The 18022-nt window shown below is 36.4% G+C and overlaps 1 protein-coding gene across 2 annotated transcripts in view; it reads left to right on the forward strand.

The window, feature by feature from the left end:
• RERG (RAS like estrogen regulated growth inhibitor) overlaps positions 1 to 17562 on the forward strand; it is a 113315-nt gene extending 95753 nt beyond the window's left edge. Inside the window, exons 3-5 of one of the 2 annotated variants that reach the window (XM_003481681.5) lie at positions 4048 to 4104; positions 14226 to 14299; positions 15839 to 17562. In XM_003481681.5, coding sequence (XP_003481729.1) covers positions 4048 to 4104; positions 14226 to 14299; positions 15839 to 16246 — 539 coding nt within the window. In that variant the 3' untranslated portion in view covers positions 16247 to 17562. The remainder of the gene's footprint in view (positions 1 to 4047; positions 4105 to 14225; positions 14300 to 15838) is intronic. The other variant, XM_084956712.1, reaches the window with a different exon arrangement.
• Positions 17563 to 18022: the final 460 nt, after the last annotated feature.

The raw sequence follows: 18022 nt of genomic DNA on the forward strand, positions 1-18022 counted from the left end.
TATCACTTTTTAGAAAAACATTATAGCGTTGTTCTATTGAAAATTTTCTTGAGTTAATTTTTCTGCTTATTTTCTCAATGCCTGGTTGTTATTTAACTGTTAAGAAGAGTGAACAGTGACATGAATTGGTACCTCTTTTCCACCTATTCAACAAATATTTTGAAGTCTGTGCCAGACACTGTTCTAACACTAGAAAACAGTAATGAATAAAACAGATACCATACCCTTAAGGAATATACATTCCAAAGGAAGAATTGAGTAAAATAGTAACAATAATGATAATAACAAAGGAGCATTTTCTTGTTTAAATAATTACTATTAGTAGTAGGGGGGATGCTGGTAGTGGTGGTGGTGGTAGCATTATGGAAGGGGAAGGCTGACTGACAGGAACTAATCTAATCAACTACTAACTTACTATTCTGCTTTAGCCATACTGGTTTGCTTAATGTTCCTTGAGTATATCAAGTACACATTCCTGCTTTAAGGCTTTGCACTGGCTGTTCCCTCTTCCTGCAACACTGTTCCCTTCCCATATCTTTCCTCATCTCTTTCTTCATCACCTTCTCAATAAGAATGACCCTGGTCACCCTATCTTAGCTCTCACACCCTTATCTTCCTATGCTGAATCCCCTTGATCTTCCTCTCTTATGCCATCACACTTATCATCTCTAACAGACCATATAATTTACTTATTATTTTTATTTTTTAATCTATCTCCTCCTAGTAGAATATAAGCTTGATAAGTTCAGAGCTCTTTGTCTGAATTGTTTACTGGATTATTATAAACACCTAAAACAGAACCTGGTGCAGAAAAGGCACTAGATAAATATTTATTCAATGAAGTGAGGGCAGAGAGAATTAGGGGAATAGATGTGAGAGACGGTTTAAGTTTTAACAGAATCACTGGCTGCTGTGTGAAGAGTGGTTTAAGGGAGTTCTGGGGAATGTAGTTAAAGCAGGGACACTGCTGAGGAAGAGGTGAAACCATGTAATGAAAGTGGCCATGGTGGAGAAGATGAGACGTGGTAAGAAAATGAAAATTGCATTTCATAATAAAATTGTAATAAAATTGGAGGCTAATAACACTGGTGAATTTTATAATTACATCAGTAAATGGTGACCGTCACTTAAGTACCCCAGCCACTTTACATAATGAGAAAGCCTTTAGCAGATATCGTTTCCACAGATGTAAAATTATTTTCACTCTTTAAACTAATAATTTTGCATTATATTACTGAAAACTTAAAAATATATAAAATGTATTTGCCTTTTCCATGAATAATCTGTGAGAAAGAGAAAAAAACATGTTTTCAAAGAATTAATATGTGACGTCAGTTTTTTAAAGGAAGTTTTGATGTTTTTTACTGCATTTGAAGTAGATTGAATTTTTTGAAAAATGTGTGATTCTATTGTTAAAATAACCCTTACATAGGATGTGGGTCTCTTAAAAAGAATACCAAAAATGTGTAAATTGATTTCATTGATTAAGCCCAGCAGCACTGCTCTTTGGAAAGTAACTGTAAGAAACTGAGCCAATAACCCAGAAGTCAGCGGGAAGAAGTTATCAACAAGAAAATAGTCTCTCAAAGTGTACCTGAATCATTTTTATATTCATAGAACAAGTTCCTTAGAACCAAACCCTGGAGCTAATTTACTCCAATATTAAGACAAAATTCTAACAAGCTTGTTAATATGGCTTATCAGTCATTGGAATAGTAAAAAGTAACCAAGTAGATGGGCAGATAGGTTATTAGAGGTGGGCTCAAGAACGAAGGCAAAAAGAGAAAGCCATGGTATTTGAGGGAGGAAAAAATTATATATGTGTATATGAAAAATATATCTATATAATCCGAAACTAAAAATAGTCAAAAGCCCTAGCCCTCTGGAATTGTTTCGCCTCGACCACTCTACAGCCTCTAAAAGTATTGCCATATAACTATTCAGGGCCCTAATCAAGATTCTTAACTAAAATCCAGACATTTAAAAATGATTTGGTTATATTCAGTATCCTCGTTTTGAAAGGCGTTTCTAAAACATTTCAGAAAGAGTTATAAAGAGAAATAATTAAGGCTTGAATGGTCTGGGAACGGAGTGCTTCACACTTCAGTTATGTAAAAAATTTTGTTAATTTTAAAAGCTCAGTTGCTTGAAGATGCCAAATAAATGAATTTTTCTAGGTCACAACCTTGGGAGTTAAAACTCCATATTCTAACCAAAGATGAAACTCTTTGAATCCTCCAGGCAGGCAGTTCAATTTACTAACACTGGCAATTTAAAAAGAGAAAAATATCTGCTTAGCACTGGCTACTTCTTACATGCAACAACAACAAAAAAGACTCAGTCTCAAGAGAGTGAGCAGTGACAGAATGCAAATTGAAGATAAAACCACAAGTACGTTCACTGTGGGAAGTATCATAGGGTCAGTGGCCTTGCTCCTTTAGGCACTGCAAACATTTTGGCTTAAATCCAGCCTCACACTCTGTAATTGGAAAGAACATTGCTGCTTTCAGTCTCCAGCCAAGCCACATATAGTTGTGGTCTGTTGTATGAGGCTTTCATGGTCATTTGTGCTGTGATCTCTCACATAAGCCCCTGCGGTAGAGGGTGTAGACTTCTGTTGATTCTAGTGGAGGCAATCGACAGAGAGACCTCCGGTAACTTTCAACTAACTAGTCTTGTTTCTTCAAGAAATATCTTTAGACTACTACCCACAGGGCATTTCAGCAAAAATAAAACTACCCTAATAAACAGTTTTGATATTGATTCTTTAGTTACGGTCAATAAGATCCCGGGAGGACCATCAAGGGTCTTCAGAGGGCCACTGAGCCTGCTGAAATTACATGCTAAACTGTACATTTTTCCAGGGAAAGGGTCCAAAGCTTCATTCTCTTTTTTTTTCTTTTTTAATGGCCACACTTGCAATATATGGAAGTTCCCAGGCTAGGGGTCCAATCAGAGCTGCAGCTGCCAGCCTAAGCCACAGCCATGGCTGTGACCTACACTGCAGCTTGAGGCAACACCAGATCCTTAACCCACTGAGACCAGGGATCGAACCCACATCCTCACTGATACTATGTGAGGTTCTTAAGCTGTTGAGCCACAGTGAAAACTCATTCTGTTTTTAAAGTGTCTGTGAGACTCTTTTCCAAAAAGAATTTCTAAAGATTAAAAAACCCATTGTTTTCAATTACAATACAAGTATAGAAAAATGTTCAGCCTGGGTCCCATCAGTTTTTAAGGACAAGTAGAATTCACCTGTCTCAGCCTTGCTCTTTCTCTGACTCACCTTCTATTAAATATTATCCAAATGAGCTAGGTCTTAAATTCAGTTTAGACAATGGATAAATTATAGGCTTTGGAAACCCTTTTGGATTCAAATCCTGACTCAGCCACTAACTAGCTAGGTGAGCTTAGTTAAATGAGTTAACCTCTCAGAACCTCAGGTTCTTTTTCTGAAGAAGGAGGTCAATCCTGTTACCTGCCTTATGGGGTGAAGTGCTGATTGAGGAGATCATGAGGTGACATGCTTAGCATGGTTCCAGATCCTGACCCTGCCTGGAAGTTCTTAATCACCCTTACTTTTGAAGAACTTTAATGAATCACTAATAAAATCCTTAATTTTCAGAGGTTTTTTGTAATACAAGTATCTTTTCACTACCATAAAAATTGTGACATTTTAACTCACCTTTATCAATCATGATCAAAGTTCAAATTTTAGACATCCATATTGTGCTGCTTTATGGCTTAATTCATTGTTTTACTAAAAATTGCATATGTGAGCATGTTTACATTATGATGTTTTTAACAAATCTAAGCTGTTCATTAGTGCACAATAAACCATTAAAACATTACACGAATTTTTAGGCCACAATATAAAAATTTTTAAATATTTGAATAAACATAAATAAATACATTAGGCTTATATGCAAGGACATATAAAATACATATACTTGTATGGATTATTTCTCTTTCTCTTTCCTGATAAAGGTAAGAACAATGAGAAAATTAACAAATCGGATTGAAATGTTGTTCTTTTTTTCCCCACAGCTCTTGTAGTGCGATTTTTGACCAAACGGTTCATCTGGGAATATGATCCCACCCTCGGTAGGTCAAATTTTGTTTCATCTTCCTCTCCAGTCAAAGTTTACGACCCAAAAGAGAAAATGGTATTTTCTGTGGCAACATTTTTAAGCATCCCGCAGCTGTTTGGGAAGTGCTTTATCAAATCGTGTGAAGTCCTGTAAAAAGATGGATGTGTGGTTGCAGGCCACATCTGCCTTAGAACCCTGCCAGATTTTAATGCATAGACAAAAAAACCAGGTCAAACTGGAGCCAAGAAAGAAGTGGATACAGCTTGATGCTCTTCCATTAGGAAATTCTAATGGGAGAAAGAAGATACAGTGGGAGTTCCTGTCTCGGCTCAGTGGTTAACAAATCTGACTCAGAACCATGAGGTTGCGGGTTTGATCCCTGGCCTTGCTCAGTGGGTTAAGGATCCAGTGTTGCCATGAGCTGTGGTGTAGGTTGCAGACATGGCTCGGATCCTACATTGCTGTGGCTGTGCTGTAGGCCGGCAGCTATAGCTCCAATTAGACCTCTGGCCTGGGAACCTATATATCCACGGGTGCCGACCTAGAAAAGACAGAAAGACAAAAAAAAAGATGCAGTGGACATGGCTAATTTGGTGTAGGAGAAAATGGCAACAGAGAAGAGAATAAAACACAAAACTTGTGAATGCCCATTTTGGGAAGACGTATAAATAAACTATGTGTCTCCTCCTCTTCTCTCCTATGAATCTGATGTAAGCCATTTTTAAAATAAAAAAGAGGGAGTTCCCTTTGTGGCTGAGCAGTTAACGAACCTGACTAGGATCCATTAGGATATGGGTTGGATCCCTGGCCTCCTCACTCAGCATTGCCAGCATTGCCATGAGCTGTGGCATAGGTTGCAGACATGGCTCAGATCCAGCATTGCTGTGGCTGTGACATAGGCCAGCAGCTATAGCTCTGATTTGACCCCTAGCTTGGAAACTTCCATATGCTGCAGGTGCACCTTAAAAAGCAAAAAGATAAAATGAAAAAAATAATAATAATAAAAAATTTTTAAAAATTTTAAATTAAAAAGAAGCAGCAAAAATTGGTATCTGTGGATCTGAAAGTAGCCACAATGCTGATGGATAAAGTATTCGTCTCGTGTATTTTCCATAGTCTGAAGCAGCGTACTTCCTAGTAATCTATTTAGTTCTCATCTTCAAAATCACACTGAAAATCCATGGGTTCCAAATTAAGCTTTGACTCTGAATTAAGCCTGTGAGTGTTTGGTTGTCTTGCTTCAGTACCCCAGTTGGTTTTGGAACAGCCACCAACTTTGAAATCCAGAGGAAGAGGAAAAGACATGCATGATTTCATTACCAGGCCCCATGTCCTGGTCAGAGCTAGCCTTACTCAGAACGATAAAACGGTCAAAGATGACTGCTGATTTGTGTTTTGGGTTTTGTCTTTGAGAATCACTACAAAGTTATACACATTTAGCTTAAAAGGGAGTTGCTCTTTTCCCTTGATTTTACTCATTCATCCAACAAATACATGTTGAATGCTTCCTATGTGTCAGATTTTTCTAGGTGCTGAAGATAAATCAATAGAAGGAGAAAGCATGGGCTTTTGTTGAACTTACTGTCTAATGAAGAGAGAAGAGTCAATAAACAAATAAATAGATGTCAAATAGTGATATGAAGGGAAACTGTACAGGGAAGGGGCTAGAAAGTGATCTTATGTTTTATTTAATTTTTAACTTTTTAATCTATGGAATTTATTTTAGTGAGAAGTACAAGGTGAACACCCAACATTTTTTCCAAGTGGTTAACCATCTATCCCCCTGTTATTTACTAAATAATCCCCACCTCTACCCACTACTTCCTATGCTGCCTCTTTTTAATACATGGGATCATTTAGACAAGGATGTGGTTCTAGATTTGCTTTTCACATCCAACACCAGTACCACACACTTTTGACAATTTTATGTTTTTTAGAACATGTTGATACCCAATAGGGAAAGCCTTCCTGCTTTCCTTTTTTACACAATTATGTTGGCTACTGTCTCTAGTTTTATTTTTCCAGCTCAATTTTTAAAACTCTATTATAACATGACATAATTTCCATTGGAATTACATTAAAACTATAAATTACTTTGAGAAGATTCACATCTTTATGATATTCAATCTTTTAATCTAAGGAATAGCAAGTCTCTTCATTTATCTTTAGTTCTCTGTTTTTGCTTTTAAATAAAAAGTTTTTCAACATCAATAATTCTGACATGTTTTTAATATAGCCACAATCTAATCTTAAAATGATGTGTTTGGATCTAAAAGTGCACTTGGGGGAGTTCTCTGGTGGTCTAGTGATTAAGGTTGTCACTGCAGTGGCACAGGTTCCTTTCCTGGTCTGAGAACTTCCGCATATGATGGGTACAGTCAAAAAATAAAAAATAGTTCCCATTGTGGCTCAGCCATAATGAACCCAACTAGTATCCATAAGGATGTGGGTTCGATCCCTCGCCCCACTCAGTGGGTTAAGCATCCGGTGTTGCTGTGAGCTGTGGTGTAAGTCAAAAACATGGCTTGGATGTTGTGTTGCTGTGACATAGGCTAGCAGCTGCAGCTCGGATTTGACCCTTAGCCTGGGAATGTCCATATGCCACAAGTACAGCCCTAAAAAGACCAAAAAAAAAAAAAGGCACTTGGTTAATAAAAAAAATCATTCATTATCTATTGTTTGCCCACCTAACCACATGCTTACCCTCCTCATATTTTTATTCCTTATGTAAGCCTTATAAAGATTATAGCGCCTGAGAATCTTAATGATTTATGGGAGTTTAATAGAAAAATACTAATTTTATGTAGCTGTACCAGTATATCTCAACGAAAGATGAAGCTTATAAAAAATCATCTCATAAAATTTTTGAACCCTCTCTGGATATGTTCCGATAACTAAATGTTACATTTTAATTAGTCTTAGGTGAGCCATTTTCCCTTTGGTTTTATTCCCTCGGAAAAATGACTGCTATTAATAGAAATCTCCTGCATCACTTATTTGTAATTCAGGCTTCCTTCACAAAGAACAATGAAACTTTATTCAGTGACCTTGTACTGTGCTGCTCCAAAAGGACTACAGCTGCTAGGCAACAAGAGCTCTCCTCAGATGCAGGAGTATCAGACAGATGACTCACTCCCAAGTGATGCTTTCATTCAGTCACCCTGGAAACCTGATGTATGTGTGTAGGTGTGTGTGCACAGGAGTACCAGAAGTCACTAATGTTCTGGCCTGCAGGAGCTCCCAATCCATTTGATTCAAGATGAACCAAGCATTTCCTGGGCATAAAACCTCATGCTATTGTTGAGTTTCAAAACCACCACACCTATTCTAGAGCACAGAGAACTCTACCCAATATTCTGTGATAGTCTATGTGGGGAAAGAATCTGAAAGAGAATAGATTGTGTGTATATATTACTGAATCACTTTGTCATAGAGCAGAAATCATTACAATATTGTAAATCAACTATACTTCAATAAAGCTTTAAAAACCCCAAACAAACAAAAAAACCCAACACCCCAAGGGAAAGCTAACTTAGAAAGCAAAGTGGCATATTTGCAAAAAACGTTTTTGAATTCTGAATTCAGAGCCTTCCTTAAAGGCATGGGGCTGTTTTTCAACCTGTAACAGAATTATTGTTACAGAGAAGCTGAAGGCAATGAACATCATTCAAAATGTTAACATTGGCATATGTATTGCTCTGAAATAATTTTATAAAGAACATGCTTTCTACTATAATAGCTAGTGAGTCCCAAGCGTTTAGAATTTTTTTTTTTTTAAGGGAAGGAATTATCATAGGAATACCAATTAGGGATACAAGTGTCAGAGGGTGCAGGAGAATTAAACTCACATTCTACTCGCAGTTACATTTCCTAAAAGAAGGAGATATTTTTAATATTCAAGTGTTTTGAAGAATATGGTCTAAGAAAAATTCAACCTTAAACATTGGACAATTTCAGTTTTCCTTACATTTTTCTCATTTTCCCATGGACCAGTGAAATCTTTGTTAGAGGGAAGAGCTGATCTATGAATTGTACTTGAAAACTTTCACTGATACCTATAAGATTTGGGACCTGGACCATCTAACCAGGAAATTCCCCTGATGGATGGCGGTAGCAGCAAGGTTCTGGTTGCAGAATGACAACTTCGGTGTTTTGATTAGATTCCAAAAGAAGGAACTGAATCTCTGCCTTCAAGAATCATTCATATTACCCTCAGAAAATGCTGATCCTGGCAGAGAATACAGACAGAGGCTTAGATCATGTACAGTTTTGTGTGTGTTGGGAGCATTTGTAGAGGAAGTGAGAGACCTCGTTCCAGCATTTGTCACCACTGCTACTACATAAGAGGCACCCTACTCTGTGTTTGAATGTATTATGGTGTCTCTGTTTGGTTAGTAAAGGCTCAGACTATAGTGAGGGTAGGAATCGGAGACACTTGGACCCACTGGCACTTTGATTTTGTGATTGGTTCTTCCTGCCTATTTTACAGTTCCCTCTGCTTGGAAAGGCTCCTACTAAGAGAGGGAAACACCCAGAACACCTTCTCTCAATTGGATATTAAAGCAGAGGTGCTTTGCCAGCTCACAGAACTATTTGATATTGGCACAGCAAGGAACTTTGAGATTGTCATTTGGCAAACAAGGCAACAAGTCCAATGAAGTAAATTTATCCAAGATTATATGGCTAGTTCATGGTTAGACTAGCAACAGAACTCAAGTCAGGACAGTTCCCACTCCAGCATAAATCAACATTACTGACTCTTATTGTTACTGTACTGGCTAGTTTTCTATATTAATATGTTGAAATTTGCAAAAGAGCTAAATTAGTAAAGGGATTAGTCATACAAAACAACCCTTTGAGCATCAATTTCTCTTAGTATACAAAATATACTTCTATTCATAAATGGTACTAAATGCAGGTTTTAAATCATGCGGTGAACTTCAGATATACATTTAATATACGTACATTTAATATGCCTAATTCCATCTTGAAATTAATATTGATCTTACAGTATACAATATTTGTTTCATTCTGAAGTAGCTCTTAAATAATCATCCCCCAACCTTAAAAAAAAAAAAAAAAAAAAAACAGGGAAGACTTAAAAATCATTATTTTCTGTTGGTATGAACAAAAAGAAAGTGTTTTTACCCTCCAAACACATACACATTTTATCTCAAGTTTTAGAATGGCTAGTAGAATTTCATTCCAAAAGAACTTAGTACATTTTTTAGAATTATATTCGGGAAACCTAACACATGGATGTATAGGGTTTTGCTTCTGTAAGCAATACTTCCACTGTTTTACACATAGACATGGGTTCCTAATGAGAGAAGAGGCTTAAAGAAAATAAATGCTCCAAATGGCATAAAACCAGTATTCAGCTTAGATGAAATCCCTGCTACCACCCTCCGCTCTGTCTGTGGCTGACATTCCCTCATTTCCTGCCTTTCATCATTCGTTTCAGTTAACAAACAGCCAAAGAATCACACAACTTCATACCATTTTCATTATATTTTATTTCCCCCCTACTGTGGCCTTCTGTGGTTGAAATACATAGCCTATTTATCATGGAAGCAACTGAGAAAAATGTCCCCGTCTGTCAGACAACTTTTGGTGCAAAGAGATGGACCAGAGCCCAGAATTCTGTTTTCCAGGCTCCAGGGCTAAAGCCAGTCCTTTAAAAAGGGAAAGCAGAACAAAGGTCACTGCAGAACAGTAGAGGGAGAAACAAAAAGGGTGTGGATCCTGGCATGGGTGCTGCCCTCTGGGCCTTTCCTGTTCAGGCCTGGAGCATCGAAGATGAAAAGGAGATAATTGAGAGAGCGCTTATACATGAGTAGTGGCTATAAATGATATTTTAACACGTTCAGTTATACAAAGCAATAATCACCCATCTAACATAAAAGAGAAAGGAGATGGAATGGACTAGAATTGAGAATTGTTGCCCATACTGTGTAAGGGTTACATAGTACCAGAGAATGACAATAATGTAAAATACACTTATTATGTGGAACATAATCTCATTTTCTTTTCCCAAAGTGAAAAATAGTGATTTAAAATATTGCATTAGTTTCAGGTATACAACATAGTCATCTGGTATTTTATAAATTACACACTATAGAGAGCCCTTGTAAAATATTGGCTATACTCCCTGTGCTGTACACTTACTGACAATAGCCAAAATGTAGAAGCAACCTAAATGTCCATCGACAGATGAACGGATAAGAAGATGTGAGATATATACATATATATGTGTGTGTGTGTGTGTAACCTTATATATAAATATACACACACATATACAAACAATGGACTATAACTTAGCCATAAAAAAGAATTAAATCTAGCTATTTGCCATAACATTGATGGACCTGGTGGGTATTATGCTGAGTGAAATAAGTCAGATAGACAAAGACAAACACTGTATTTTATCACTTAGATGTGGTGTCTGAAAAAACAAACCCAACAAACACAACCTGATTTTTAAAATTTTTTTATCAAAGTATAGTTGATTTACAATGCTATGCCAATTTCTCTGACTTTCAAATTTTATTTTTCGGAAAATCCACCCACAATGTGCCACTTGTGTCAATAATCCTTACACAGTGCTGATGACAAGTAGAAAGCCAGTTGTGGTACTTAATTAAGCTTCCTCCCTGTGGTTTCTAGGTAGGATATTTGATTTACAGCAAAGTAACACAAAACTGTTGTTAGAAAAGGACCATAAAATAGTTGATGATCTGAAGGTAGGAAACCTGAGATAGACAGGGAGGAAAAAATTAAAGCACTGGCTCCCTGGCTACCCTGATGGGAACAAAATTTCTAGGTTTATGTAGTTAGTTGACTGGTTAGTGAGTTGGGTACTTTAGGTGCAAATAATTGAGTTAGTTGAGTTAATACTTAAGTTCATCATGCAGCTCTTTTCCTGGCACCATGCCATGTGTATGTGAAGCTTGCATATTATTTCACATTATTTTTCCTGCATCCCCTATTCTGACACCACCACCCTCCTATTTCCCATGGGTACATAATCTATTATGGTTGATACTTAGCGAAGTGGTTCAAAGCCTGAATTCCTAAAGGTAGTCTTCCTGGGTTCTACTCTCAACTGTACCATTTACCTGTGGGATTTTCAGCAACTTCTTTAATCTTCTTGTACCTCAGCGTCTTTATGCAAAGTGGAGCTGATGGTAACACATACTGCATGATATGCTTGTAAGGATGAAATGAATTAACATAAGTAAAGCATTTAAAATAACTTGTGTTCGAATGGTAAGCAGTATGTGCTAGCTATTACATATCTTTTGAAAAAAGTATTTTTCCACATATGTATATATTTTAAATTTGTATACATTTTATCATGCTATAGAGGTAATCATGTGATTTGTTTTCTTTAGACTTTTAGTGCATTGATTGCATTGATAGTTATAAATACTCTGTGTTCCTAAAATAAACTCCTTTGGATCATGAAGTACTTTTCTTATTACACTGTTGGATGCAATTGGGTAATATCTTATTTAGAATTTTTGAATCTCTATTCAAGAATGAAATGCATTTACATTTTTTTTTCTTTTCTTTTTAATTTTGTAACACTTCTTGTTGGAATTCATGTAATGGGTAGCTATGCTTTTTTTTTTTTAATCCCTAGAACAGCTTTCTTAATATTTAATAGAAGTCTCCTATAAAGCTGTTGGGTGTAGTTTTTTATGGTAAGGAGAAATCTACAACTCTCATTTTTATTTCTTTCCTGGCTATTGATCTCTTTAAGTTCTATTTCTCTCCGCACCAATATGTGCATTTTTTTCTTTTTTTTTTTTTTGGCTTTATATAATGATTTTTTTTTCCGTTATAGCTAGTTTACAGTGCTCCATCAATTTTCTACTGTATAGCATGATGACCCAGTTACACATACAAGTATACATTCTTTTTTCTCTCATTATCATGCTCCATCATAAGTGATCAGACATAGTTCTCAGTGCTACACAGCAGGATCTCATTGCTAATCCATTCCAAAGGCAATAGTCTGCATCTATTAACTCCAAGCATCCCATCCGTCCCACTCCCTCCCCCTCCCCCTTGGCAACCACAAGTCTATTCTCCAAGTCCATGATTTTCTTTTCTGTGGAAAGGTTCATTTCAATATATTAGATTCCAGATATAAGTGATATCATATGATATTTATCTTTCTCTTTCTGACTTACTTCACTCAGTATGAGAGTCTCTAGTTTCACCCGTGTTGCTGCAAATGGCATTATTTTGTGGTTTTTTTATGGCTAAGTAGTATTCCATTGTGTATTTATACTACATCTTCCTAATCTAATCATCTGTCTATGGACATTTGGATTGTTTCCATGTGCATTTTTTTCTTACAGAATTTAGGAGGGTTTGAAATGTGTTTGGCATACAATTCATAATGTTATTTTATTTTTACTTGATCAGACTGTGTAATTATTTCCTCTTTTTATGCTAAATTTTATTTGATGGCACATTTTCTCTTAATTTACTAGTCAGTATTGCCAGATTTTTACCTCTCCCCCATTCACCTCTTTTTAAAAAACTTTTCAAGCACCATACTTTTTGGTTTTGTTAACTTTATCTAATTATTTTCTGGTGTTTTCTCTTTTACTTCTTTCCTCATATCTTCTTGGATTTATTCTGTTTTCCTCTTCTAATTTGTTGAGTTGGAGACTCATCTTTTTCTAGTCTTTCTTTTTATTATGTCATTATTTGGGATAAGACAAGTAAACCAGCCCACTCAAAACTGCCTTTGGTCTCTTCCCTCACCTCCACCCTCATATATTGATATTTTCTAGAATTGTAATTCTGGATTGCTCTTGGTGTAGTTTTGCTGCTTTGACTCCATTAGGATCTCGAATTCAGTTTTGCCGATGAGAAGTCCATCAGTAGTCACACACTTTTGTAGGTTATATTTTTTTTTTCTTCTAGATCCCTTAAATTTTTCCTCTTTGTCATTGATATCCTTACAGTTGGTTGTAATAGGTTGAGATATGGGACTTTTTCCTTGTGTGTCCTGTTAGTACTTTTGATCTGAAGTTGTTCAATGCCTCTCACCCTCGGTAATTCTCACTCACTATAACCTCAACTATGCTTCTTTGTATTTTATTCTCTCATTGAGGCTCATTTTATAAAGTATGTCTATTTGTTATCTGTATCTCTTATATTTTGCTTTCACATTTTCCTTCTTTTTTATCATTTACTAGTACTTTCTGGGAGAGTTCTTCAACCTGAACTTTGTCAACTCAGTCAATCATTTATTGAGTGCTTTATGTCAATAGTTCCAGTTTTCATATAAAGCAGCACCAGGTGTTAACCTCTGGTTTCCATTTCATGTCAAGGGCACACTCAGAGTCACCTAGTGCTCTTGCCTCTACTAACTTCTCCTCACTCTAGCAGAGTTGGGGGTTACTCTGACATTAACCTACCAGCCTCTAGCTGGTACTGAGCTGCTGTCATTTTTCCACCTTGAAGAGATAACATGAACAAGAGAATTCTACTTTGTTCCATCTCCCTTCCATGCTGCCCAGCCCTCCTCTACTTTGGGTAACTATTCCTCACAACCCCCAGACCCTGGGGTCCAACCTCCTTCTACTGCCCCGAGAGTTCCTCATAACTTTAGTCATTTTTTACATGGACAGCCATCTGCTTCTCTTTAATGTTTATTACTTTTCTAGGCTTGAGGTCTAGATAGAAATGAACACCTCCTGTCTATCTGCCATCTTGTCAAGAACAGAAAATAACATATTCCAGAAACTAGATTTTTAGGAGTATCAAGGTAAAATGCACTTGTGGGAATCATTTTTTCATTTTCAGATATGGAGGCTTCATTTTAGAAGGAAGAGAGCATCAAGATGCTGGCATCATAGGAGAATAAAATAAGAGGCAAAAAGACTCTCTTATAATGTATCTTGAACATGTGTGTCTGCATGTTGGAACCTGTTACTTCCAGAAGCCCTAAGAGTATACAGATGGCACATTCTTCCACATCCACCCTCTCTTTCCTAGGATGCACGTTCCCTTATGCTCTAAAAACAGACAGCCTAATTTGTAATTTTAAGGATCGAATTAAATCATGCATGTATTTACATTTTTACCTTCTTCTTTTGCTCATTCCCCCAGAATCAACCTATCGACACCAAGCAACCATTGATGATGAAGTTGTCACCATGGAGATACTAGATACAGCTGGTCAGGTGAATAAAGAATTCTGCTCAAACATTTTATGGATCAAATAAAAAAGGGACCTGCACAATCTGAACAAAATTAAAACACTTTCCTACAATTAACTAAGACTTTTTATTTAATTACCTAATTACTTTATATATTAACATATTTGTAATAGCCTGTGTATGCATCCTTACATAAATTACACAGTACTCCAAGGGGGTTTTGAAAATACCATAAAACTCACATGATATCATCTAGAATAGAATTGCCTACCTATATTTTGGGGAGATGCAAGATATTAATATGTTTTCATGGATAAATGTTTTGGAATGCTCTGATAAACAGTTATCTTTACTGCAGAAGTTCTCAGTCTTTAATATGCTTATGTATAAACTGACTATATGAATTTCTTTAAGAAATTTACTATATATTATATTCTAAACTTATATGACTTCAAAATCTTTTTCCAGTACTTTATTTTAGGAATATCTTCTCTAATATTCTTTTCAAGCCTCACCAAATCCAATTGAAAATTTGAGCCACATCATTGAATAACAGTAACTTGTTTAAAAAGGAAACTAATGTAAATTTGCTTTGCAGCCAGTCAGTTGTGAAATTATAAGCAGGTTCATAAATATATTTGATTCCCAAGAATAGGAATGACCGCAAGTATTGAGTTACGAAGCTGAAGGATTTCATGGTACTTTTCAGCTACTTGGGATCCCAAGAAGATTTGAATTTAAAGTAATCAAAGGAATATTCTGACAGCTAATTATATATTTTCCTTCTCATCACTATCCCCTTCCTACATATGCTCTCACCTATCACCCAGCACCGATTCTACAGAAAGAAACAGCAGGGAAACAGATGCCTACAGAAGTCATTTGAGCCTACAAAGGCTATGCATTTTCAAATCACACATGCTACCTTAGGAAGGAGTGATCACCCTTTTGAGTATCACTTCAAATGAGTATCAATAAGACTACATAATATTTGGGGGGGTGTTGAGCTAAAAAAAAAAAGCCAAACCCCCCTGGCTTTGAGTTTAATTCTCTACACAATTTTCACTGTTTTTCTGCCCTAGTGGCTAATTGTCTATAATCTTCTATAATCTGAAGAGAGAATATTAAAACAACAGCAACAACAAAACAAAACCAAAATCATTTCATTAAGCCATGCCTCTAATTCTGATGTCTAGAGAATGGGTAAGGTCAACTTGTCTTATTACCTATTTGCCAATTCAATTGTAATGAAAAACCACAGAGGCAATGTGCTCAACTAAGAGGATAATTTCTTTAAATTCTTGGAATTACAGATTTAATGATGTGGCAAGAAAAAATGAGAAGCAGAAAGGTTCTATGCAGTTAGAAAATGTCTAGTCTCCTAAGCAATGCTTCTATTCAAAACTGGTTGAGAAGGTAAGCCTGTACAGGGAGACCACCAAGAAATGTTAATGACACTGAACATAAAGAATAGTCATTAAGGGATCATCGTTAACATTTGCAGCATCTATACATTGCAATTACTTCCAGGTCTCTCAACTGCTATTTTTTCCGTGCCAACAGGAAGACACCATTCAGAGGGAAGGACACATGCGATGGGGGGAAGGCTTTGTGCTGGTCTATGACATTACTGACCGAGGAAGTTTTGAAGAAGTGCTGCCACTTAAGAACATCCTAGATGAGATCAAAAAGCCCAAGAATGTGACTCTCATCTTGGTTGGAAACAAGGCTGACTTGGACCACTCTAGACAGGTTAGTACAGAAGAAGGGGAGAAGCTGGCCACAGAATTGGCATGTGCTTTTTATGAATGTTCTGCCTGCACCGGAGAAGGGAACATCACAGAGATATTCTACGAGCTGTGTCGAGAGGTACGACGCCGGAAGATGGTCCAGGGCAAGACAAGGCGACGCAGCTCCACCACACATGTCAAGCAAGCCATTAACAAGATGCTCACTAAAATCAGCAGTTAGGCAGCTCTGTCCTTGTGAAGGTCCTGTTCAGGTGGGTCTGGTAATTGGAAACACTTTCTTGCCCTTTTGCCCTTTTTCACCCCCCAAATAAGAAAATATTCCATTCCTTGTTGCGACTCTCAGAAATGTCTGGTCTCAGCCTCCCATATGTTGGGAAGTTAGAGAGTGTTTCAATGCAGTTTCAGTGCTGACAATCTTTCTTATGCCTGCTTGAATAAAATATGCTCTGTTGTAGCTTGAACATGTAATCACCAGATTCTGAAATGGCTGGGTTCATATTAAGCTCTTCGTAGCCATCTCCACTTTGCTTCAATAGGTTGAAGTCTTTTCAGAGGCATTTTTAAATTCCCTTCTTTGTCATAGTCTACAAATGATCATTGCAAAAGTCCAAAATAATAGAGGATGCAGTAAAAACACAGGAAGAGTAGCGGAGATGTTGGACTGGGGAATAGAGCCTTAGTTCCTATTTGAAGTGAGGATTTCCTGAACTATCTTAAATTATCTAGTTTTTCTTTAACCCTTGTTTTGCTCTTAAATTCAAACACATCCTCAAAGTTTTACATTGTCCTAGAGAGTTTCATTTCAATATTTCTATGGTCTGTTGATCATTGTACCCTCATTCTCTATGGCTCCAGAAAGATTTAATTATATATAGCAAAGGCAGCAGGACCCTTCAATTCAAACCTTGCTGGGCCATTTCTCACCAAGCCCAGGCTGATGTAAAGACAATAGGAATCTTTGCACCAAATGCTGATTTTATTGAATGCTAATAGAGGATTTAGAATCAGAAGTGTCTAGTTCATTTCTTTCTCTGATTATCATCTTAGCAGAAAGACAACATTCCAAAAAACAGGTAAGTTAAGAGTAAAACTTAACTACCCTTCCGTTGGGGAGTCCAGGCTCTGTGCCAGGCACAGTAAGAAGAATTAGCCACTGATTTGTTAAGTTGGCAACATGACTTCTAATATTTTGGATAAATTAATTTGTTAGGAGGATTCAGAAAAGAAGGAATGATTAAAGTTCACTATACCTGAATAAATGTGTATAAAACAGATTCCTATATTGTGAAAGTACAGTCTATAACTAATAAAGCTTTATGATTCTTTTTTCCCTACTATGGCCCCATATATCAAAATTTGGGCACTTTATTTTAGAAAAAATATATATCTTTTACATATATGTGTATTTATAAATGCATAGATATATGTATAAAAATTTGTAAGAGTTGGAGGCTTTAATTCACCAATGCATTTGGACGACTCAGTGTAACTATTTTATGTGAATACAATAAAAAGCATAATTTTCACATTCCATCATATTTGGGCAGTTTTTCTTGTGATAACATGAAAAGTTTGTCATTTTAGGAGAGACTTTGGGAAAGACTTGGATTGCAGAGTTGATGAATCAGTGACCGTGATACAGAAAATAAGTACTTGTTCATAATAGTAGCTAATATTTTTAGGTGGTATTTTAGGCACTTTTATAGACTCCTCCAAACGTTAGCAATATCCTACTGTTGACCAGAAGCCTTACCAATAAAATAGTCAATTAACTCATATTTTGTATATTATATGGATTATGAACTGCATTCTTACATAAAGTAAGCTAGAGGAAATAAATTATTATTAAGAAAATCATAAGGAAGAGAAAATATATTTACAATACTGTAAGTTCACATTGTGTTTACAAGAAGAATCATCAGTACCTACATCAACAGTCTTATATGATACAAAACATTGTAGCTGTTATATGTACCACTAACACTAGATATCAAAA

This window comes from Sus scrofa, chromosome 5 (assembly GCF_054392235.1).
Source record: "Sus scrofa isolate SSC_HxYL_T2T_F1_AM1 chromosome 5, Sscrofa_HxYL_maternal_Yorkshire_Landrace_v2.0, whole genome shotgun sequence".
Classification (NCBI taxonomy): domain Eukaryota; kingdom Metazoa; phylum Chordata; class Mammalia; order Artiodactyla; family Suidae; genus Sus; species Sus scrofa.